The 19879-nt window shown below is 37.0% G+C and overlaps 3 protein-coding genes across 3 annotated transcripts; all 3 read left to right on the top strand.

Annotated features, from left to right (window-relative positions):
• Positions 1 to 669: 669 nt before the first annotated feature.
• On the top strand, positions 670 to 8698 carry LOC130571632 (uncharacterized). Its single transcript, XM_057362761.1, has 15 exons — positions 670 to 751; positions 2045 to 2219; positions 2306 to 2540; positions 2818 to 2912; positions 3928 to 4127; positions 4738 to 4816; positions 5085 to 5263; positions 5351 to 5671; positions 6077 to 6475; positions 6867 to 7034; positions 7159 to 7219; positions 7387 to 7540; positions 7700 to 7759; positions 7879 to 7966; positions 8423 to 8698. The coding sequence occupies exons 1-15, from the start codon at positions 711 to 713 to the stop codon at positions 8499 to 8501; spliced, it is 2334 nt and encodes a 777-aa protein (XP_057218744.1). The 5' UTR covers positions 670 to 710; the 3' UTR covers positions 8502 to 8698.
• A 43-nt stretch (positions 8699 to 8741) lies between these two features.
• Positions 8742 to 11498, top strand: tmem141 (transmembrane protein 141). The gene is made up of 5 exons (XM_057362772.1): positions 8742 to 8915; positions 9605 to 9671; positions 9935 to 10018; positions 10123 to 10223; positions 10749 to 11498. Exons 1-5 carry the CDS (start codon positions 8862 to 8864, stop codon positions 10761 to 10763), a joined length of 321 nt encoding a protein of 106 aa, XP_057218755.1. The 5' UTR covers positions 8742 to 8861; the 3' UTR covers positions 10764 to 11498.
• Positions 11499 to 15044: 3546 nt separating this feature from the next.
• Positions 15045 to 19843, top strand: slc25a35 (solute carrier family 25 member 35). The gene is made up of 5 exons (XM_057323903.1): positions 15045 to 15836; positions 16376 to 16441; positions 16931 to 17083; positions 17923 to 18057; positions 18210 to 19843. The coding sequence occupies exons 1-5, from the start codon at positions 15465 to 15467 to the stop codon at positions 18378 to 18380; spliced, it is 897 nt and encodes a 298-aa protein (XP_057179886.1). The 5' UTR covers positions 15045 to 15464; the 3' UTR covers positions 18381 to 19843.
• Positions 19844 to 19879: the final 36 nt, after the last annotated feature.

Here is a 19879-nt window from a genome sequence, read left to right on the forward strand (position 1 = left end):
TCTCACCAAACGCGAATTAAGCGTTTGGCGCGAGTAAATTACATACAAATTCAATGCAAAGAGGCGCATAGACGCGAACTCGCGGCAGACTGTGCGAATGACGCGAATCGAGCGGCGCGTTTGAGGCGTTCTTCCGCGCAAGTTGAAAATTTACAACTCGAGCCATGAATTCACGCGAAAATAACGAACTTTTCCTGCCAGTAATAAAGAGCGTGGAACGCGATTGCTCGCGTTTGGTGTGAACACAGGTAGGCTAAAGAGTTTTTGTTTTTCATGTTTTCAGTTTTTAAGTAATGTAATTTAAATACAATGTTTAGCCTACTATGTAGTAATTACTTTTCTAAAATAATCAAAACTGAATATTGACTGAGCCAGTTGGGTTTAGGGCTGCCAACCAGTAGTTGCACAGTACATTATGTACAAAATGAACTGTCAATGAAAGTGGCACCAATTTTTTTTTATCATTAATAAAAGTAATATCATGGGTGTATACGAAATGATACATTGTTTTGTTTTGAAGGATCTTTTCAAGAATGACATCAGCAGCTTGTTGTCCAGCTCCATGTCATACAGAAAATGCCTTGACCTGCCTTCTGTGTCCACACATTGATCACATTTCCACCGCATTACAAGTTCTACATAAATTTGCCCAAGAGGAAAAAGGTAAACTTGTTGAAAAGGTCCTTCAACATTGCAACCCCAAAGCGTGCATGGATGCACTACAGAAGATATTGAAGTCACCTGACTCAAGGTCAGTACCATAAGCATTATAAACCATAAATGTTTTTTGTTTATGAATACAGTTCAAACCAATATCTTGGTTCTATAAATAACACCTGTCAGAACTGAAGTGTTGAGGTTCAATAAGACTGCACATACTACTGCTCATTCACGCCTCTTGTGTGTTGTCATGGATGCTCCAAACAAACTTGAACTGAACCACTTCTCTTTTATTATTAGTGGTATAAATCAAATGCTCTTTGAGGTCACATGAATAGTTTTTAGTCTTCACATAAGCCACACTCAGTTTAGCGCTTTTCAGTTTCTGTTTTGTAATGCAAGATGCTACTTTGTTAGCACAATTATATTTGCTAAATGATTTCAAACATTGAGACCTTCAGATCAAAAAGTTTTCAAGATCATGAAAAATATTTCAGCCAAATAACCCTAAACTTTGGATTGGTAATGTACATAAACACAGGAGTAGTCTACAATTCTAAAACATCTTAATGTAACATTAACTTTCCTTTGTAGGTCATTAACTTTCCTTTGTAGATCATTATCTTTCTTTTAAGTATTATTGAAAAATATTTGTTTACTTTCAGCATTCCACTCAAATTAATTCAGTATTTTTTCATTCGGCCTTTATGTTACAATACTTGATAATACTGCACTAGGATCCCCTCATTCTTTACGATATTGCGCAGGCTTTCACAAAACCGGTTTCATCCATGGTGGCAACCTATAGTATAAGGCGCATAATTTTTGATTTATGAGAGTAATCTTGTTTAACAGTTCTCCTTTGACCTTTTGCAAATACAGACCTCTGAGAGGTCAACGCGTAATGAGTGTCTTTCTCTCTGCTGAAAAGGCAGAAAGATTACAAGCACAGAGGGACTGGCTTTTGCTTTTTTTTTTGAGACAGTATCCTCAGGCTGAACTCAAACCAACAGTGAGCAATGCTCTGTATCTGCTGAGGTGCATACACCCCCGCTGCATATCTGTATCCGTGAGTAATGGAGCACACATAGGGCGTTTGTATGGAGAGCTCTCACATCCCCTTTTTTTTCAAGGTCACACAAAATAATTGGACATTTCTTCAGCTGATGGCATTTTTGAAGGCAAACAATAATAATATGATAATCAATATTTAATTCTGTAGTCAGTTTATTAAGTGTAAAGATTTTTACAGAAGTTTCTTTAACCTATTACTTTTTTGTTGAATGACCCTGTTGAGTGTTTTCCTGCAAAACAAGTTGTATGAAAGCTAGGTTTTTGGCTCTTCAGAACATTTATTAATGTATCCGCTTGCGTGTTTATGCAGGCTAAGCAGTGCTGCAGCTTGTATCTTTGGCGTATTGCTTGAGAATGAACCCATGGTGACTAAACTTCAGAAGTGGGCCGAAGGGGACAACAATCCGATATGTGCCCTTGGTCAGATTCTGACTAAAAATGATCCTGATATTGTGATGAATGCAACCGGAGCAATAGCCTCATTGGTACGGCTACATTATTTATCACACAAGATGTTTACCATATGGTTGTTTGCTACACATCTTTCTATGGTATGTTCTTCGTGTATTAGGTTGAAACTGTGTCAGGGCGACAGTGGTTGCTTCAGAGCCAAGCTGTGTTCAATCAGGTCCTTGAGAGCGTATCCATTCATCTGGAGAATGAAAAAGAGAACACAGCTAACTCTGCAGCACTTATTCTCGCCCAGCTATCCTTGTGTGAAGAAGCCTGTCAAAAGATTTTATCGCACCCGTCTGCCTCCAAGACCTTCAGATGCTTAGCAAAGTGCTTATTATGCAGCCACAAAGGTCAGTGTACTCTTTATGGAAGACTTGTATTTTGTATTTGAGATGGAGAAACAGCCACAGTAAAGTATTGTGAAGAATAGTATGGGAATGGGTTCCATGTTAGATTTTTAAATGGTTTTACTTTATCATATTTTAGTTTGGATTCTATCATAAAATTAATATTACCGAACTGGTTTTGATTATTACTGAACATTAATGTTTTAATCAACTGTGCAAACACGTGTATAAAAATACTAGCAAGTTCTATCCAAAACACTTGAATTTCATACAATTGCAGACACAGCAATGAATGCAGCATTTGCTGTCGGTCGCCTGTGTGGGAGTGGCCAGGCCAAGAACCTCATTCTGAGAGAAACCGAAGAGCAACAACTGGTAAGAAAAAGATCATGAATTCTCTTCATTGGTCCGATTGACTTGGATAGATCATGTTGACCTCCCAGATTAAAAAGTATAGTTTAGTCAGCAGCGCCCAGTTTCACAGGCAGGGTTTAAACCTAATCCCGAATTAAAATGCATGCTTGAGCCATCTTGAAAACAATTTGCACTGAAGAATCTTAAAATATAAAAAGAGATGCACACCAGTCACGTTTTTAAAACACGTTTACTTAAATGTCTGAATTCAACTAGAAAACTACTCAGCTTCATCTAAATTGTGTCTGTCAAACCAGGAAGTCTGTTGAAGGATCCTAATGGGATTCATTAAATATCCTTCAGATTCAGTAAAATCCAACGTGACGCTGAAATTATTATTATATAAACTTAGATATCCCTATTCAATATTAACTTTTGAATTTAACAAATAATTTAATTAAAAATGTATCTACTTAAAATTAAAATAATAAAATAAAGTATTACTATTTCAAATGTAAAGAAAAATCTGAGTGCTTTAAAATCCTGAGTGAGTTTCCAGAAATGTCTTTTGTGGTCCTACAGTACAGGGACATTCTGTAAAAATAGTAATTTGGGGAAATGTTTTGGGTTTTTGTTGGAATCTACAGGCTCTTACACCCTTTAAAAGTCGTATTATGACTAAAATAAAACTTCCTACTAAATACTGTACACATTTCTTTTTTTTTGTAATGAAAATATGATCATAATTCCATAAATAATTCATAAATAAGTGAATAATCCAAACACACACAAGCAACAACCAACAAAGACAATCGAGAAAATAATCAGGGATAACAAGACAGGTGAGAAAAATCAGGGAGGGGCAACAGGAACAGGACTACAAATAAACTGAAAAAAAAACTACAATACAAAATGGTAGAGACACACACATACACATATGATATATGAAATGTATTTCCTAGATGTACAAAATATATTAAAACAGTGGACAGCGCTAAACTGTTTTAATACCTTTACTTTTATTATTTGTCTCAAGGTTTACAGACTACAGTCTCTGCTGTCTTCTGGGACAGGAGTGGAGATGTGTCAAACTGCGTGCTTTGCACTGAGCTGCTTAGCAAAAGATGAAGATGGTCATGCACTGTTGATGGAAAGCACTTGCATTTCTGCTGTGCTGGATGCTCTTTTACAGCTGCTGCAGAGTACAGAACCGGACACGGTCTGGTTTGCTGCTATGTACGTTATTTATGTTGAATGTATATTGAAATCCTGAGAGTTATCTTGTTTTGAAGGCAAATTTTATTCATACATCTGTAAATTTGAATGGATTTGCTTAACAACCAGGGGAAGCAAACGATTTTAAATTATAATTTTAACCCTGGATTAACGTAATCCTGGGTCATCTTTTACTGTGTTTTACACTGTTCATACTTTATTGTAGCCTTCTAGGTAGTCATGTTTTGAGATTTACATTGCATATTTGTTATTCATGATTTTATCAGCATATTCAATTAATTGGGACAGGTGTAGCATTCCAGTTTTAAAATTTTCACTAAAAATTGCAACTAAAATATAGCTGAAGTTTATGTGACTGTGAACCAAAAATCCATATTTAATGTAGCAAGTGTTGTTTAGTGATTGGTTGCATGTTTCTACCATTGACTTTAAAATTCTAGCACAGCGATGTTTCACACTTAGCAATTTGAACCCTGTTCTAGTAGTCATAACCAAAAGTTAATTTACAGGGGCAAAATGTTACTTTAAAAACATGTTAACCGGGAGTTTTGTGTAGCATTAAAAAGCCCCTATGCTCTCTTGATGGTTCCTCTTTTTCTTTATCTTTTAGGATGTTAAGAGTGCTGGTGTCTCGACCGAGTGGAGTGGTTCTAGTCAGAATGCATGGCGCTCTGCACGAACAGTTAAAGGTTTCAAAATGATTTAGTTGATAACACATGACATACTGTGCATAACATTATAGGTAAAGATGCTTTATAAGCCATTTTTACTGGCTTCGGTTTATTTTTAATAATTTACCTACATATGGATATCCATATATGGGATGCAGGAAGTAACAAGTATCAGCAGGGAGAGCATGTCTTATTTAGTGGCTAAATCTGGTGGATATTCTACAATAGCTGACACTGCTTATAGTAGATTTATTACTCATTTACTGGTTGTTCTCTTTGTTGTCAGGTGCTTTCTGTGTTGTCAACCACTGGGCCAGAACTACAGGAGGAGGTCAACATGTGTCTCAGCAAACTGGAACGTTTAGCCAAACCACCCCCAGTGACGGTTACTATCCTCTCATCAACGGCCTACACTGTGTCATGGGTGAGGTGTGATCCTGAGAGCGGCCTGGAGGTCATATACAGGTTACACTAGACAGTGATTTTTTTCATACATTTTGCTCAACCATAGGCCTATTATTTCATAATTATTTTTTCATTGGGTTTCTATAGTCTCTTTGACAGCGATCTCATGCTGTACCATGGCCACTTGTGTCAGGTGACTTTACCTGTTTCTACCAACCGGTCTGTGGATTCCCTCTCCCTACGTCTCAACCTGTCTACTTCTGATGGTGACGTCAGTCCCTTTAGTGACCCTGTGGTCACTCTAGAGACGCTGGACACCACAATCAAGTGTCCACAGGAGCTTTGTGTGATTGGCTGCACAGCGACGCATGCACACTTGCGCTGGGTAGAGCCAGAGGGAGGAGTCAAACCTAAATCATATCAGATCTATTGTAATGGCACAATGGTGAAGACCACAACGCTGCTAGGGTGGGTCAGAATGGGATCCATTGACTACATTTTTTTTTATTTGTATTATTTTCTACAAATACTTATGCACATTTATTTATTATGACCAGATCCCCAGCATTTCATGTTATTCTGATATACATGAGTCACATTATACAATTAGTCTACAATATTGGGAATATTGGTAGATATATATATATAGACTGTATATATTTTACTGTAAATGGGAGATTTGAATGTATTTTTAAATATCACATGCCTTTTAGGTCACACTGTCCAAAACAAAATCTTTTGATGCAATTAGTATTAAACGTTTTGTGTTTTTGCATTTTTTAACATGTTCTGCCTTTCATTCAGTGAGAATAAATAAAACACTAATTAAATGTACAGTTAATTCGTGTATATTTACTCTGTTTTCTCTCACAGGGCTGTAGTGAGCGGTCTATCTCCAGGAACGAACTACGTGCTGAGCGCGAGGTCCCTCTGTCCAGGCTACGCAGCGAGTGCCAGAGCAGTAACCAAAGTGAAGACAGCAGACGATCAAGATCATGCTCCTTCCGCTCTGACCCTTGTTGTTTTGGGTCGGCACGAGCTGCAGATAAACTGGAGAGCTCCCGCTGTACCTCTGGGGAGACTCTTTAAATACGAACTAAGTGTGAATGGATGTGTTGCATACGTTGGCACAGAGAGAGTTTACACCGCCCGCCGCTTGTCCGCAAACACAGCATATACCTGTATTGTGACAGCCGTTACCTCCAGGGGGCGCTGCCACAGCAGGCCGGTTACAAAGAAGACAGCCCGGGACGAATACCTGCCTTTAAACAGGTGGAGGAGAACAACATCACAAATAGGCTAAAATTGGACGCTTTGTTTATCTTTTTGTTTTAATGCTTTTATTGTAGTTTTTTTTTAAGATGCAAGGAAACATCTTAAATAATAATTTATTTATACATTATATCTAGATCGTATTTTAACTAAAGTAAATTAATTTGAAGCGTTTATTGCTGAAATTAGCCATTTTCAAAACTGAGGTTAGCCTACATCGAGAAACTTTTCTGACCCAGGAATATTGTCATTCAGTCATTAATAACAAGCACTATACATTATGAAAAACTAGGTTAAAACTGTTTCACAAATATTTTTTACATCATGTCCTTTATTTATACTCTGTTGACTGACTGATTTACGTGTGTATGTACTGTATGTATTTATTCAGGAATCTGTCCTCCGCTATAACCTCCAAGTCTTCCACATCTCCTCCAACCATCCACAAGACAAGTGAGGTCACAAGGATGACCACAAACTCTCAGACTACACTTGGACATAAGCCTCACTCCACCAGAAGCCAGCACAAAGCCCATGAATTCAGAAAAGACAAGCACAGGTTGTTGTAAATGACAAGCAACTACCAAAAGAGTCATTCTTTCGGGTTTTTAATTTTGTGGAATAGTGAAATGTTTTAATATTTATTTAGGACTAATGTTTGGTTTTTGTTGATGTGTTGAAAGGCGACTCTCAGTACAGATACATTTACCAAAAGAAAAAAAGTTGTTCAACCACACATCAAAGGTATGATAATTAAATATATATTTATTCTGTACCTCTTTCTTCCTCTCTCATCTTATAGGTGCATTAAGATTCATATTGGATGACTAAAGTATTTTTGTTCTCTTTATTTAACGGTTGTACAAAATCGGCAGTGTTCATGTTTTTTTGTTGTAAACTCTCTACTGAAGATGGACAAAGACAGTCCACCTGTTGGGTTTCCAGTGAGCTCCACTGAGTCTCTTGTGGTGTCCTCTCATCAACAATCTGAGGACATACACCAGACCCAGACAAAGTCATCCACCCCAGAGGACCCCACAAACACGAGGACAAAGATCAGCCAAGGTCAATATTACTGTGATAAGAACCATTAACAGAAATATACTGTATACGAAACAGAACAGAAAAATGGAAATCAACAATCGTACAATGCAAAACACTTGCATTTGTGTTTATTTATTGCCTTGTGCTGTTAATTCACATATGCGGTTATATATCCTATAGCCAGGAAAAGGAACAGAAAAGTTCCAAAAGAAACACTTCCATGCATCAGCAAACAAATCTGTAAGTTTGTCTTCTGACAGCCATTTTTGAATTTCAGAGGATTTATTTTTTGTAAATTTAAAATGATGTAATGATTGCCATTATATCCTGAATATTCTATGTATTCTTTCTTGTTCCAGCCAAAGATATGAGATTGCTTCAACCAGTCTCATTTCATTTGTCTAATCCGGAACAGACAAAGGAACAAATCAGAGCACAAAAAGACAGGTATGAGTTACAGGATTGCTAAAGTAACGTTATGATTAAGATTAAATTCTTATTTCTTAATTACAATTAATCATAAAGCTTTTTATTCTTGTGGGATTAAATTTGTGTGAATTATTACTGTAAAATATTTTGTTATATTGTCAGGTGAATGTTTATAACTTAACTGTTATAATGTTTTAGGATGGGTTTGGCATTATTATCCTTTTAAATATGTGTTTCTAAATATTGTGCATAGTAAACTGTTTTAATATAATCTAAATCTAAGCTCTTTAATAAACAATGCCATAGAAGAACAACTTTTGGCTGAAGTTTTCCATCTTTGTACCTTATAAAGATCTGAAGAATCTTTCTGTTTTACAAATGGTTCTTTGTTGTTGAAAAATATATATTATTTATTACTTTTTTTGTTTTATGACAACTTATTACAGTAATTAACTGACGATTTCCCTTTTTCAGAAATAAACCCATTTCAAAGGTTCCAAATCAGCAGAAAGGAAGACAATACCGTGTATCAACACACACAAAAGTCCCATGACATCTGAAGGACTGAAGGATCCACAGCAATCTTTACATTAATCCCATTAATGTACATTTTTTCAAAACCTAAAATTCTCATATTTTCACGTGCATAACTTTCTGTGTATACATACAACAATTAATTCTGTGTGAGTGTTTGTTTGACCAAGAAGCACATTTATCGGTTCATTTGTTCACGAAAAGCATTAAAGACTCCAGTCCACATGAGGTCACTATATGAGAATTTGTCCCTCATTACTTCTAGATTTTCTTCGCCTTACAAGCTAATGTTTGATAACAACAGAGTGAGGTTGCATAAATTGTTATACCGTCTTGAAGGTTATAATTCATAATTGTAAAGAAATATATTTTTAGCGGAATGGTTAATCTCGGACTGAGTAAAGTTGATGATGCAGTTGCAGCGAAGCACCCGGTAGGTATAAAACATTCTAACATGTCTCACTGTTACTGTGAAATGTATGAGTTGTCCAGCTAAAGATGTGCGTTTATGAAATATATTACCATCATAAACGCTTTGTAATTCCATGAATGGCTTTCCAGCTAAAATATACAGGCTACAATATACAGAACATAATCAACCTAACATTACAAACAGTAACGTTAGACTACCCTTGCCCTTTACTATTGCCCGTATGCCAGTGTGGTACGATTGTGTTCAAAGTAGGTTTTGATACCAAAGACTGTTGGAGAAACAACGTTTATGCATGTATATTTAACTCCAGACCTTGTCATTGTGACAATTTACCTATGTAACATGTATATACAGTGGCAAGAAAAAGTATGTGAACCATTGTCATTTTCCTGGTTTTCTGCTTGAATTGGTCATGAAATGTCTGATCTGATCTTCACCAAAGTCACAAATATGAACAAACATAATATTTCTAAGCTGATAAAACACAAACAGTCATTATCTTTCATGTCTTTTTTGAGCACACCCATTAAACATACAAATATGTGTTACTTTGTTGAAGATCAAATCACATTAAACAAACAATTCCAACAGAAAACCAGGAAATTACAATGGTTCAAATACTTTTTCTTGCCACTGTATCCTAATTCATGTAATAATAGCACAGATGATACTCCTTGTCATCCTCTCAGGGTTTGCAGCAGTATGCCGCCTGCCAGTCTTATGCCTTCATGAAAGGCACAGCAAGCTTTATACTGGGTAAGTGTCACTTTAATAAATGGTGACGTGAGATGCTTGTGTGCTCTTTGTATTACCCGTTGGACAAATCACTAATGAAATCGGTATAATACTGCAGTTCTTTTATAGGATCTTTTATTTCTCTTTCATAGTTTTAACATTTTTAGAAGCAAATATCCTCCAAAAACAAAATCATTAATTTCAGTATTCATTTTAAAATTGAATATTTGAAATGTAATATCTCTGTTTTGGAATCTTTGCCTTTGGGTAATTTTATTTACCAGGCACCGCCAGCTTATTTTTTGTACAGCGAGCACTTCAGAAAAGAATGCCTTATCCGTTGCAGTGGAATCTTCTAGTGTCTATTGGTAAGCCTACATTTTAATCGGAACTTCATGCAAGATCATTTTTTAAATTTGTACACAAAGTATTAGTATTTGGGTGATGCTGATATTTTCTTTGGTCTGCACAGTCGCCTCTTCTGTATTTAGTTATTCAGCTGGGAAACGAGGAAGTGCTCAGACTTGTGGTTATTCCTTGAGACAGGAAAAGTTCCTGACAGAAACTCTCCCCGTAAGTGTGTACTGTACATGCTTGTCGATTCCTCAAAATAACAAGCTTGAGAGACTGTACGTAAAGTCACCATGAAACGGAAGTTGCGATTGACTTCTCTTCTGTATCGCGACGTATATCCGAGTGAAACGGCTTCTGAAATTAGAAAAAAGTGTAGGCTTTATTTTGCCCTGCCCATTTTGATTGGTTTGTTGTAAGTTGTGCCTGGAGGCGAAGGCTAAAAATGCCTGGCCATTGGACAGTCAGTATAGTCCTACCTCTTTTTTGTTGCTTACATCATGTGGTGAAGAGTTGTTGTTGAGAGGGGGAGAGGAGCTTAATGACTTTGATTAAGATTACAAGTGCACTTTTTTTATAATGGTGTGCACGGATAAATCATTTATAATAATCACTGCAACACTGTGTAAAACACTTATAATTTTCCTGTTTGATTTCATGGTGACTTTAACATTAATCCTGCCATTTATATCACTAAATTCTGGTCTTTATTATGTCAATTTGACCATATTTTTATTATAAATACAGAGGAGGAGACTTTAACTCTGACATCACATGCAAAGCCCAAAGTCACACAATTTGGAGATGTGATGGACTGAGCTCAGAGATGCTGCAGTGGATTTTTACCTTTGTGTAATATTCTGAGTGTGCAATAAATTGTGTTTTATTCATATTCAAGTTAAATTGCATTGATTTTAAATCGAGGGAATTGTGAATTCAGTTTAGTACTGCATGAGAATTTCAATTCAGTACTGTGTGAACCCGAACTGTACAAACCTGGAGTTAAAGAAATGTTTCAATGTGTCTGTCAATAAATTATTTAACACATCTTTGTCTTCTTTTCAATCTAGTTTGCATAATTAAATGTTTCTGAAACTCCTTAAAGTGTAGTCCAATAGCATGATAGCTGAAAGCTAATCTAATAAGCTAACAAAATAAGCAGTTAACATTTATATTTTATATAGCGTACTACTTAATTTTAACAACAGAGATAATTGGCCGATACTGCACAAATTTTGTTTGGTCAGATATAATATGTAACAAATGTTTTAGTATTGTTGTTCACAAACTAATCACAAAAAAAAACTGTTCTATCAAATATCTGTTTGAATCTAAAGGTTGAATTTGTAAGATGTGGGTTCATGAAAATAGGTTTGTTTTCTAAAACACATTTATTGAAATGCACTGTAAATTGCTTTAGATAAAAGCTCTGCCAAATGTATAAATGTTTATTTAAATTAGTAAATGCCATGTGTATAGAGGGCATGTACTGTACATATTAATATCATACTAAATAAACTGTATGGCATTCAGGTGGAAAGAGAAGATTAGTTGGTTAAATTCCACGATGTGTGGCTTTCATATATGTATGAAATTGGGCAGAAGAACTAGCAACATCGGTTACAGGTTGTATTTATAAGACAAGGGTGAGACCTAAAGGAATAGAGATTGGCATTGCTAAAAATCATATATTCAATATTTCAATATATATCAATATTTTAATAGGCTATGTCTTATAACCATATCCATATCAAGGGGTGAGATCCAAAGGGGCGTAAGTGTCATTTTGGGTGAAATGGAGATATACAGTAGGTAGTCAACCAAAATGCCTATTACCGCCACGTGTAATATATCAAATGAAAGCCTCGATGAGCTCTTTCTACTGCTAAAACGACACAAGGGAAATCTTCATCAGTTTGGAGTTATTCATTAGAAGCCAAAAGACTCATCACTGAACATACAAAGCCAGTTGGTACCTAAAGGGTGTAACTGTATTGTGGAGAAAAGCCTGTGGATAGCAGATGATTCAAAATGGCGGAAACATCGGTGCCAAAAGGCGCATGTGACCTCTTGTTTTCTTTTGAATAAATGTTTAAATACTGTTCAATACGTATACTGTTATCCATGTGGGTAACATCTGTATTATAAAAGATTGAAAACATTACACTTGAAATTATGATCAATATGATCTTTTTTATTCGGACTCTCCTGTAAAGTTGATGAAATGTCACTTACGCCCCTCTGGTTCTCACCCCTCGATATATGAAATCACCATATGCTAGAGCACATACACGTGATTCCTGCTCCAGGACAGGGTTAAGGCATATTGTGTAAGAGCTCCCTACCTGTGGGTGGCCAGGTTGCTCTGATAGTGGCCTTCAGCTCTTCTGCATTGTTGGGTCTGGCATATCTTCCTCTTCACAATACCCCATAGATTTTCTATGGGGTTAAGGTCAGGCGAGTTTGCTGGCCAATTAAGAACAGGGATACCATGGTCCTTAAACCAGGTACTGGTAGCTTTGGCACTGTGTGCAGGTGCCAAGTCCTGTTGGAAAATGAAATCTGCATCTCCATAAAGTTGGTATATACGGCTGCGTTGACCTTGGACCTCAGAAAACACAGTGGACCAACCAGCAGATGACATGGCACCCCAAACCATCACTGACTGTGGAAACTTTACACTGGACCTCAAGCAACGTGGATTCTGTGCCTCTCCTTCTTCTTCTCAGATTCTGGGACCCTGATTTCCAAAGGAAATGCTAATTACTTTCATCAGAGAACATAACTTTGGACCACTCGAGCAGCAGTCCAGTCCTTTTTGTCTTTAGCCCAGCGAGAGCGCTTCTGATGCTTCCTGCTGCTGACCAACTTTATGGAGATGCAGATTTCATTTTCAACAGGACTTGGCACCTGCACACAGTGCAAACTACCAGTACCTGGTTTAAGGACCATGGTATCCCTGTTCTTAATTGGCCAGCAAACTCGCCTGACCTTAACCCCATAGAAAATCTATGGGTATTGTGAAGAGGAAGATGCGATATGCCAGACCCAACAATGCAGAAGAGCTGAAGGCCACTTCAGAGCAACCTGGCCTCTCATAACACCTGAGCAGTGCCACAGACTGATCGACTCCATGCCAGCCGCATTGCTGCAGTAATTCAGGCAAGGAGCCCCAACTAAGTATTGAGTGCTGTACATGCTCATACTTTTCATGTTCATACTTTTCAGTTGGCCAAATTTCTAAAAATCCTTTCTTTGTATTGGTCTTAAGTAATATTCTAATTTCTGAGATACTAGAATTTGGGATTTTCATTAGTTGTCAGTTATAATCATCAAATTAAAAGAAATAAACATTTGAAATACACTCACCTAAAGGATTATTAGGAACACCATACTAATACGGTGTTTGACCCCCTTTCGCCTTCAGAACTGCCTTAATTCTACGTGGCATTGATTCAACAAGGTGCTGAAAGCATTCTTTAGAAATGTTGGCCCATATTGATAGGATAGCATCTTGCAGTTGATGGAGATTTGTGGGATGCACATCCAGGGCACGAAGCTCCCGTTCCACCACATCCCAAAGATGTTCTATCGGGTTGAGATCTGGTGACTGTGGGGGCCATTCTAGTACAGTGAACTCATTGTCATGTTCAAGAAACCAATTTGAAATGATTCGAGCTTTGTGACATGGTGCATTATCCTGCTGGAAGTAGCCATTAGAGGATGGGTACATGGTGGTCATAAAGGGATGGACATGGTCAGAAACAATGCTCAGGTAGGCCGTGGCATTTAAACGATGCCCAATTGGCACTAAGGGGCCTAAAGTGTGCCAAGAAAACATCCCCCACACCATTACACCACCACCACCAGCCTGCACAGTGGTAACAAGGCATGATGGATCCATGTTCTCATTCTGTTTACGCCAAATTCTGACTCTACCATTTGAATGTCTCAACAGAAATCGAGACTCATCAGACCAGGCAACATTTTTCCAGTCTTCAACTGTCCAATTTTGGTGAGCTCGTGCAAATTGTAGCCTCTTTTTCCTATTTGTAGTGGAGATGAGTGGTACCCGGTGGGGTCTTCTGCTGTTGTAGCCCATCTGCCTCAAGGTTGTGCGTGTTGTGGCTTCACAAATGCTTTGCTGCATACCTCGGTTGTAACGAGTGGTTATTTCAGTCAAAGTTGCTCTTCTATCAGCTTGAATCAGTCGGCCCATTCTCCTCTGACCTCTAGCATCAACAAGGCATTTTCGCCCACAGGACTGCCGCATACTGGATGTTTTTCCCTTTTCACACCATTCTTTGTAAACCCTAGAAATGGTTGTGCGTGAAAATCCCAGTAACTGAGCAGATTGTGAAATACTCAGACCGGCCCGTCTGGCACCAACAACCATGCCACGCTCAAAATTGCTTAAATCACCTTTCTTTCCCATTCTGACATTCAGTTTGGAGTTCAGGAGATTGTCTTGACCAGGACCACACCCCTAAATGCATTGAAGCAACTGCCATGTGATTGGTTGATTAGATAATTGCATTAATGAGAAATTGAACAGGTGTTCCTAATAATCCTTTAGGTGAGTGTATATCAGTCTGTGTGTAATGAATGAATATAATATACACGTTTCACTTTTTGAATGGAATTAGTGAAATAAATCAACTTTTTGATGATATTCTAATTATATGACCAGCACCTGTATATTAAAAAGGAATGGTCGAAAATTCAAAATCTTTCATCATTTACTTACAACCATGTCATTTTAAACCTGAATAAATTTATATTTTTTTATTGAAACTCTTTAAAAGTCTTGGCCTCAAAAAAATCGTAAACAGTTATTGCCCTGGAATTAAAGACCTTTGCAAATGACTGTATAGGTCCAGCAATGACCTGACCACAAATAGTCACACTTTTGCTGCTGTATGGTATTTTTTATTATTTTATTACAGTAACGTCAAAATATGGGTGGCATAGATTTGACTAGCCTTAACAAGTACATCTAGTCAGGAAAAGACCAACAGAGCGAATCTAAAACTTAAAACAATATAAATCATTAAAAAAAACAGCAAAATATTTCTAGTTCTGGTGTGCATCATTACTATGTAGCTTGGCGTGTTCAGAATCGTCCAATCAGTGGATGCGTGAAAAAGGATGGGGCGATGTAATTGTTCTGATTGGATGAAACTATGAACACGCCCGTCTGAGGCAATCTGACATTCACACACGGCAATCGGCAAAACCTTCGCATGACTCTTTGAAGGATTACAGAAAACCGCATAAGCAAAATGCTATTGAGCATATTTGGAAAAATTTAGTTAGTAACACAATACGCCGTAAATTACTTATTGTTTTATTTCCCCGTGTCCGATCAATTTAGGTCTAGATTTCCTTAAACAAAAAGAGTCGTCCCGGTTCGCTTGTACATCATTTAAACCAAAAGCGTTTCCTGGAATCGTTACATTCAACATGGATTTCGTTCTCGGCGGCGTGGCTGCGTGTGGTGCTTGCTTATTTACTAACCCTTTAGAGGTCGTGAAAACTCGGATGCAACTGCAAGGAGAACTAAAAAGCCGAGGGACCTACCAGATTCATTATAGGAACGTGTTTCACGCCTTTTACACGATAGGTAAAATAGATGGACTGGCCGGTCTACAGAAGGGATTGGTACCCGGACTGGTTTATCAGATGTGTATGAATGGGGTCCGGCTGGGGTCTTACGCCATCATCGAGTCCTTGGGCTACATTCACACGGACGGAAGGGTCAGCGCGGCGAAGAGCACAGTGGCAGGGGCCGTTGCCGGTGTTGTGGGAGCAGTTATGGGAAGCCCGATTTACCTGGTATGTCAATCTGACCGTCGCGTTTTTCTGTGGTAAACGAAGCACGTGTTGAGTGACGTTTGGCTCCGTAGACGTAACGTTAGTTGGATCTCGTGAGCATATTTATGGGGTTATTGGGTGCGCGCAGCTAACGTTAAAAGAGCATTAAACATTTTTCACTCTAAATTCTGTGTGTTTTAAAAAATATTCGATTTACACACTGAAGTAATGCAAGAATATCACTTGAAATATGAATCAAATGTATCTCGTAAAATTCCGAAATTGCTTTGCAACGGAATTCTAAAAAAGCATAACAGTTGGCGGAATTATTGTGATTTTATTAATAAAATAAAGTTGATTATTGAACGTGTATGGTATCATCACTGCTGACGATGACACCTTAACAAAAGTTAACTTACTAACAGTGTACTTTTCACTTACATTATCACTTACGCATTCAAGCTTGATTTGATCAGCAATGAAAACAAAATCGGTCACATTTTTCTTACTAGTTTACCAATAATTTAATTTACATTCTTTTGTATTTTTGTTTCCTTCAGGTAAAGACACACCTTCAGAGTCAGGCAACTTCCTCTATTGCAGTTGGACACCAGTATAAACATCGGGTGAGTTTATTTTCCAACAGCATTCTCTAAACCTTAGAGTTTTATTTATTTCTATGCAAGTAAAGGGAGAAATTCTATGTTCCCTTTTGATATTTGGGCTGTGAAATCACATTGTACATTTACCTTTGTGGTAATTGAATTGAGTATCCTTTCAATTCAGAATTGCTAAAGGACATTTTTTTGGACTCAATCCATGCACTGCAGCCAATACAAACACAAAACAAACATACGGTATTGAAAAAGCTACTGAAAATAATAAACAAAGATTACGATTAAAATGATAATAATGATGATGACATAATGATGACATTATGATTAAAAACGGTCGTCATATATAATCTCTAGATTAAACGATTATCTTTACAATGTGATTCACAGGTATAACAGAGTTGTGCCTCCATTATAAAAGGAACGGGTTTGAATCTTCAGTTTACTTTTGTTATAGATTCAAACAAAGTGATTATTTCTGTTTTATTTGTCATCCGTCAGGGAATGATGCATGCACTAATGGACATCCACAAACAGCACGGCATTCTGGGATTATGGAGGGGGGCAAGTGCAGCAGTCCCAAGAGTCAGCGTGGGATCAGCCGCTCAACTCTCCACCTTCTCTGCCTCTAAAGAATTGGTCACCGACTTGCAGGTAAATATTGAATGCATCACCTCATGTAGAAATCATTTAAGATATTGTAATGAAAGTGCAATTCTTTGGAATTTTGGAAGAATTGCACTTAAAGGTCCAATGGGTCATTTTTTAAATGTAATATAATATACATAACTAAGTCTTCAGAGGTGTGTAAAGACCTTACATAACGATACACCGCGGGTCCCCTTGATGGTTGAAATTCGCCATGTTGTTTCTACAGAAGCCCTAAACGGACAAACTGCTCTACAGAATGCGTTTTGTAAAAACGAAAATCTCCTTTGGCAAAGTGACGACATCTTAGTTCTGTGTCAGCCACCGTAGCCACCGTAGTGCTTCAAAAGAGAGGGGTGGAGTGAGCCGTTAGTTGCAATTGGCAACCTCACCGCTAGATGCCACTAAATTTCATACACTGGACCTTTAAGAACAGTTTTATACATTCATACACAGTAATTTAATCTAAGAACTGAAGAACTATTGAAGCCACTTGCATATTGGGTTGCTTTAGTAATATAATTTAATTGTACGGTTGAGTATCGTTGAAGTAACCGACACCCTATTTCCCTATACCTTCCAGTATTATGGATCACAGCATTACCTGGAAGGCTTTTTAGTAAACTAGCTTTACAAGAAGATTTTCATATGTGCTTTATACTTTTACATACAACATAAGTGAATTGTCACATGTACTGTGTACATGCCGGGTCTGAATAAGATTTAAGATCCTTTAAATACAGAGGAAAATGCTTCAAGTACAGTTCACTTGAAATTACAGTAAAATTAAAGTAAAATTGCTTTTTTAAATAATGTACTGTATCTCTTTTCCCCGTCATTTCTAGGTTTTCTCAGAGGGCAGCTGGTTAATAGCTCTCAGTGCTGGTATGATCAGTAGTGTAGTGGTTGTATCGGCTATGACACCTTTTGATGTGATCAGCACTCGCCTTTACAACCAGCCTGTGGACCATCTCGGCAAGGTAAACCTCTAATAGCTATAAACAACAAAGCCAGCAACTTTAAACCGTGGTTGTTATTAAGCATTAAACACATAAATCTAGTTTAATGCATCAACGTCTCAAATTGCTAAAACCGTTTAACAAAGATTTTCTATGTAAATTTTTATCTGCAGGGCATACTGTACAAAGGTTTTGCGGACTGTTTCTCAATGACGCTGAAGAAGGAAGGTATGACTGGTCTTTATAAAGGTCTCGGAGCCTCTTACTTCCGGCTCGGTCCGCACACCATCCTCTCTTTAGTTTTGTGGAACGAGTTGCGTACGTTGTATTACAGCTACAGCTAGTGTCACACTATCAACCTGATGTTTTAAGAACCGCTTTTTAAAAGATAAGGAGTCTTCACAATTTTTAATATAGTAATATTTTATATTTAATTACTAACAGCAAGGGGCTGTTCAAAAGATGACTTGTCACAAACATATGCAGCTTGGAATACGACGTGATTAAGAACACACAGAGACGAAACATTTAAAGGGATTGTTCATCCAAAAATGAAAATTCTGTCATCATTTACTTACCCTCGTCCACTACCATAGTTGAAAAAAATATTGTACATTTTTTGTTCTGTTTAACACAAAATTAGATATTTTGATGAATTTAGGAAAACAAACCGTTTTGGGGCACCTTTAACTACCATTTAATTTTTCCTACTATGGTAGTCAATGATGTTCCAGAACTGAAAATTGCAAACATTCTTCCAAATGTCTCTCTTTGTTCATCAGAACAAAGTAATTTATACAGGTATGAAATTACATGAGGCTGAGTAAATGTAAATGATGACAGAATTTTCATTTTTGGGTGAACTATTCCTTTAAAAAACGCACAAATGTGACTGGTGCTTATCCACACTCTAACGAAGTCCTTTAAGGAAAATCACTGTGCTCAGAGGCCATATTTGCAGTGCCTCAGGCAGCTATTTTAGTCATATAACACCAAGTCTTGTCTACGGTTAATAACAAAAACATTAGAATGTACTGAATGCAAAAGGGTGAGATATTTCTATGCTCTTATACTTTACACTCCAGCTGTTTTGCGAAGGGTTTTATTAAGGAAAGCATATCGGCACTTGAATCAATGTTACTGTAAAATGTGTACTTCTGAAGATTGTTTATGCAAATGTATACCATGCCATTGTTAAATTGTTGATTGTATTGGTTGACCGATGCTTAATCGTTTTATTGGCCATGAATGGTGCATTTCACATTGTCAAAATATTTTAGAACTGTTATCAACTGTTACCTGAAAAAATAGTAGGTAGAGATAAATGAAAATGAACGCACAATTAATGAATATTTTTGCATTTAAAAATGTTTTTTTAACTTAAAGGAACTTATTTTTGACTTATACTTTTAACCCTTTCCGAAAGATTAAATATGAGCTACTGCATCTGCATGCCATGATAATTTGTATAGTATGAATCACATGTACTGTACTGAATGTAGTTCTTAGAGAATATAAACGTTTGTTGTTTTAGTCTTTTTTTCTCGGAGGGCTGTAAGATTACTGCTGCTACGTTTTCATCATGGTTAGAAGGACAAAGACTTACAGTACATTTAACAGAAATGTTAAAATGAAGTTGCATTCAAATTGATTGGTTAAAACATAAAATCAAAAGTATTCTGTTTTGTTCTGCTGGTGCCTTTATGTAAGGATTTCTCATTTTTATTTTAATGAATTAATAACAGCACTGTATAATCAAACCATACCATTTTAGTTATAAGATTGCCAATTTGTCAAGAAATCCAATAATATTTGCAGAAAAAAACAGGACATACGATCACCA

The sequence above is a fragment of the Triplophysa rosa genome, linkage group LG2 (assembly GCF_024868665.1).
Source record: "Triplophysa rosa linkage group LG2, Trosa_1v2, whole genome shotgun sequence".
Taxonomy (NCBI): Eukaryota; Metazoa; Chordata; class Actinopteri; order Cypriniformes; family Nemacheilidae; genus Triplophysa; species Triplophysa rosa.